At 39.7% G+C, this 5,237-nt stretch overlaps 1 protein-coding gene across 1 annotated transcript in view; it reads left to right on the top strand.

Annotated features, from left to right (window-relative positions):
- STX12 (syntaxin 12) overlaps positions 1-4,812 on the top strand; it is a 9,794-nt gene extending 4,982 nt beyond the window's left edge. Inside the window, exons 5-9 of the mRNA XM_010002905.1 lie at positions 1-34; positions 1,854-1,959; positions 2,423-2,495; positions 2,668-2,750; positions 4,236-4,812. Coding sequence (XP_010001207.1) covers positions 1-34; positions 1,854-1,959; positions 2,423-2,495; positions 2,668-2,750; positions 4,236-4,334 — 395 coding nt within the window. The 3' untranslated portion in view covers positions 4,335-4,812. The remainder of the gene's footprint in view (positions 35-1,853; positions 1,960-2,422; positions 2,496-2,667; positions 2,751-4,235) is intronic.
- The last annotated feature ends 425 nt before the right edge of the window (positions 4,813-5,237 follow it).

The raw sequence follows: 5,237 nt of genomic DNA, 5'->3' as shown, positions 1-5,237 counted from the left end.
GGTTCAGAGAAGAACAGTTTCTTTCATTTGATAGGTAACAGCTTCTTGTACTCTGGATGTATAGTTTTGACTATGGGTAACTAAAGTTTTTGTGGTTAGAATGTTACTGTAACTTGGGCTAGGGTCTGCTAGCTGAATGCAAAGCAGAGACATCCAAAATGCTATTATTATAGTTCTTGTAATATGCAATATAAAAATTTAACTGCACAGGACAGTATATTATCCTCTTAAAACAGGTTGTGTGATGACTGCCCTGAGGGGAACAGGAGAGTCCCTGGTCTGTGGCAGCTGGAGCTCCTGGTTTTCTGTACTGCGAGCACAAACCAGACAGGCTTTCCCTCACTGTGACTCTTTCCACAAAGAGCTGTAAATTTATTTAATGGATTTAGGTGTTCTCTAGCAGCCCCATTGGAGCTATTACAGGGTAGAGAATGAGGCTGCCTTAAATTGAGAAGTCCTGGACACTGACAAACTAATCCCAGAACATGTCAAACAAGACAGCGTTACTGTCTCCTGTCAGACAGTTGTGTTCCTGCAGTAACAGTTGGCCTGCATAGCAGGTAGGTTTGTAAAATGTTATATCAACTCGACAGTGCCAGTAGAGAGAACTCCAGAAGCATCTATATTGGTTTCTACTCTATGTGTATTTGAGAAAACTGGGATAAAATCTGCTGGCCCAATCTGTATAAGTCCTTTAACTTTCAAAATCAAAGGACCTAGGTTACACATCTCATCTATATATTCTCCCTCTACAAGCTGCCTTTCATCTGGTCAGCTGTGTGGTGTACATCCCCTTTAGCCATGCGTTTCCACACCCTGAGTCAGGAATTAAACCCCCTGGGTTGTTCAGTTCTACAGGTGCTGTGATGAGTTTGAAGGCCTTGCTCACTAAAGCAAGGGCAGCCAGAGAAGTAGCTGCTCATGCAGGGGCTCTTAGCTTGGTGAGTGTAGCAGCAGCTGCTCTATATGTGTTCTTCTATATTTGTTCTTCTGTCAGAAGCTTCTGCCTTAAATACCTGAAAACCCTGCTGTAATCTCAGAGCTTAACTGCTGGAATGATCAGCTGTCTTTGACCTAGTCATGTAGTTTATCTTCATTTCAGTTGGCAATTTGAGACTTTAAAACTTACTACTTAGTATTGTTACTTAGTGTGTTGCTTTCCAGCACGCCTCTCTTTGTTGGGAAGGGGGGGCTGTTGGTCTGGCAGAACTTCCCGTGCTGAAGATGCAGATTTGCCTTTACTAGAATTGATGTAACTTGTGCAGCAGTTAGGAAGCTCATCAAGAGAGAGGTAGACTGGAATGTGGAGTTACTTGTTTCTTAACATCTGTTCTGGTGTGTGATTGAGTTTGAAGCTTGTACTAGACTAATGGATTAAAACATTAAAACATTTTATTCACATTTCCAAATGCCAGGTAGCAAGTGAGAATCTTTGAATCCAGATGTCAGGTGTTCTTTTCTGCTGTCTGTCAAAACTTTCACCCGAATTTCTCTATTTTTGGGAGATAGTGAGAGGGAAGGAGGGTACAGGTATTTATTAAAAAAAAAAAAAAAAAGCAGAACTGAAATAAGGAGGTTTCTTCTGTAATCTATTGATAACTCACACCCTAGAACAGACTATGCTATGCATGTAACTGCTTCCCAGTTTGTTCACTTTTCCTGATCTGTCCCTTTTTTCAATTGTAACTGTTGTCACAAATCAGTCCTGTCTCTGTACACAGTTGCAGAGCCAAGAACTTGGGTGTTGTTTCTGTAGGAAACTTTTCAACTTTAATTCACTGTTTTTTGGCTATAAATGGAATGTGGAAGTCCCTCTACTCAGAGAGTTGTACTTTCTTTCCATCTCTTTCCAGTGGTGAAGATTGGAATCAGATGCAGTCTCAGGAGGATGACATGGCAATAACTGAACAAGACCTTCAGCTCATTAAAGAACGAGAAACAGCAATCAGGCAATTAGAGGTGACCAGTAAATCCTGCAGAGTTAAAAATGCTGGGAGATAAATCAAAGAAGTTGTGTGGTGCTAACTAACTGGATGGGCTGATGGTGAAGGAACAGAATTCCTAGCAGATAGGATTGATGCCAAGAGCTATCTCTGTTCTCTTGGAGGAGACTAGGTGTATTTTCCTTTGGTGTTGACCGGTGGTTCTTCAGAGATGGTAGGAGCAACACATGTCACAGTGTTCATCTCAATTCCATGCTGTGCTAATTGGTAGTGTAATGAAACCAGTTTTGAGTAGCAGGAATATTGTAGGGTTTTGTGTTAATCCCAAGTTCCATCAACAGGGACATTAGGGCACCTCAGTCAGGGGATGATGGTATCTATTCTGACACTTTGAGCAAGGGTTAGAAGAGGTGTTATGAATGAGGATTAGAAAAATTGCAAGCAATATTTGTTACAATGTGTCAAACTGTTGTCTTCAGGCAGATATTTTGGATGTCAATCAGATATTTAAGGATTTGGCAATGATGATTCATGACCAAGGAGATATGATTGGTAAGTGTGTTTGGATAATCAGAAGTTTCTTTTTAGTTAATTTACCTTTTTTTTTTTTTTTGCCTACAAATACTACATTTTCTAGTGTTTTGTGTAAAAAAGTATTTCTGATCATTTTTTTAACACTGAAGCTGTGGCACATTTTACAATGAGTTCTCTTCTTTTTCTATAGATAGCATAGAGGCAAATGTGGAAAGTGCAGAAGTCCATGTGGAAAGAGCCAGTGAGCAGTTACAGAGAGCTGCCTATCATCAGGTAAATTCAGTTTCCTTGCATTATTGTCAATGTGCAGTTGAGCAATAATGGAACAGGCATAACAAGACACATACTGAGGACTGCAACACGCCAAAGAAGTCGTTAAAAACTTCTTGTGCAAATTTGCACTCAGTTAAAATTGTGCTGCAAGGAATAGATAAAGCACTTGAGTAAAAAATGGTGTTGAAATTACCCTTCTACTTCAGAGGACACATAGTCAACCTGTTCCTTCATGTCAGTGTGCTCAGCAAGCTTAAGTGTTGAGCTGTCTTTAGCTGCCCTTCTCAGGACTTAGCAAAACAGTCAAACAGGAACAAATTTTTATGTTGTATCCATCTTACAAACATCAGCCAAGACACTGATGTGCAGAAATCTTTGCCCAGACTTGGGAAACTTCTGGTGACTGGGATTTGCAGCACCCTTCTTTCTAACTGCTGAATTTCTGTCCCATAGTCTGTCCTCCCTGTCCCCTCAGATCTCTGCTGCTTTGGTCTCCTTTATGGAGACCTATATTCGATCCTATATTGGATGTTTTCTGTAAGTTCTTTCATCATTATACCTGTAGGTTCAGCTTCTGTGAGGGAACAAGGGTTCTGCTTCAGTCAGTCCCATGGAGAGATTCACTGCTGGGACTTTGGCTTTCACACAAGATAAAATACTGGACTCTTGCAAGCTGTTAAGTGGGGAGGTACTAGAAAGCAATAGAACTCCAGTGCTGCTGCAGGGGAGGGAAAGTATCTTTTAGTATCTCACAGCATTTAGTAGTATTCTCTCTCTCCTCATGGCTACCTTTATAAAGTTTTGAGGTTTGATAAAAATCTCAGTTTGGGAGCTATTGGACATGTATTGGATATGTTTTTCTGGATGGCGAAGGAAGTGGTTATCTTTAACTATCCTCAGATTCTGAGATACTAAGTTAAAAATACTTGGTGTATATGGACAGACTGTAGTTGCCTATGATGGATAAAGTGATCAAAGCAGTAAAATCGAAGTACAGTAACTATATTAAATCATTGAAACTGCAGAAATGCAATAGTATTTCTACACCAAATTGTCGTGGCCAAGGAGAGATTGTATTGGAGAGCTGCTTGGCTGTTTTACTGGTCTTACCTGGAAAATCTAAATAGCTAGAAATGTTGGGCTTTCGTTTGAAGCCATGGTGGTGTCCCTTTAGGATGAAAAGCATCTGATAGGTGTGGTCAAGTTGAAGTAAAGCTTATGTTTTCCTTACGGGAAGCAAAATGTTCCACATTTTGACATAACTATCTCTTAGACCAATGTCCTCCTAAAACTACAAATGTTTGTCTGTAGTATCATGCAACTTAAGGAACATAAAAATGTTCAGACTACACCAGTTACTTCTCTTGAATGAGTATGGGTATGAAGTGCTCTAGTTTGCCAAAGTTAGTAACACTAACTAGTAGGCTTGTTCTGTGCTCTTGTCTGTTCCTGATGCCAGTGGCTTTTTTTTTTTTCTTTTGTTAGAAGAAATCCCGTAAGAAGATCTGTATCCTGATTATTGGTCTTGCTGTGGCTTCTATAATCCTAGGACTCTTTATCTGGAAGTCTTCACATGGAACCTAGTTTTATTGCTGAGATTTTGTTTCCCTCAGAGCAAACTGGCTGGCTAGTCTCGGAAATTAATTGACCACCGTGAGAGGGCACAAGCTGCAGCTACTTCTAGTAATAGATATTAGCATCTAATGTGCAGATAAATACTATTTGAATTAGTGAACCATGGAGACAGTATTTATGAGTTTATATACAAATGATATTGTTTTATGTAACTAAAATCTTGTGGTTTTGCTTTCTGTAATGTATTATTCCTTCTCCCAACTGTATGCGGAAGTCTGATCAATAATTGGAGATGTCTTGTTTTTGACAAGTGGCACAACGTAACATTTTATATGTCTAAATAACTGTCGGACTGGAATAAGAACGACATTCAAAGAGGGCACAAGGCTGATTCACATTACCTTAATCCAGTAGTTTCTAAAGTCTCCACTATCTGCCTCCTGGTTTTATTAAGTCTCTGAGTGACTGAGGTTCTAGATTCTCTTGAAGAGAAAGATGTTACAGATTTGAATGGCAAGGAGAAGTAGGCATGGATCATATTTGGAACCACTGCGTGCTGGTCAGTTCAGCCTTGAGACTTGTAACTGCATTGTTTAAATTTTTGAGTGGTTGGGGTTGATTTTTTCCAAAATGCAGCATTTGAGGACAGGATGTTTTGACTTACAATCTAACAATTCAACTTCCTTAGAGAAACTAGCTGGTGGTTCATTATTGGACAAATAAATCTATTCTGATTCTGACTCTCAAAGCACTAGAAATAAAAGTTTAGCTGCTCACTCGTAATTGTTTTTAGAAGGTTCCAGGGAGAAAATCACACAAAGATGGGGAAGAGGGCACTTTCAGTTTACAAGCTAGCAGGATAGATACTAGCTGGAATCTTGCTTCTGAAGAAGTACTCTTGAAGCTCACTTG

The sequence above is a fragment of the Chaetura pelagica genome, unplaced genomic scaffold (assembly GCF_000747805.2).
Source record: "Chaetura pelagica isolate M959 unplaced genomic scaffold, ChaPel_1.0 scaffold158, whole genome shotgun sequence".
Lineage (NCBI taxonomy): Eukaryota > Metazoa > Chordata > Aves > Apodiformes > Apodidae > Chaetura > Chaetura pelagica.
This window is presented reverse-complemented; position numbering and strand designations above follow the sequence as displayed.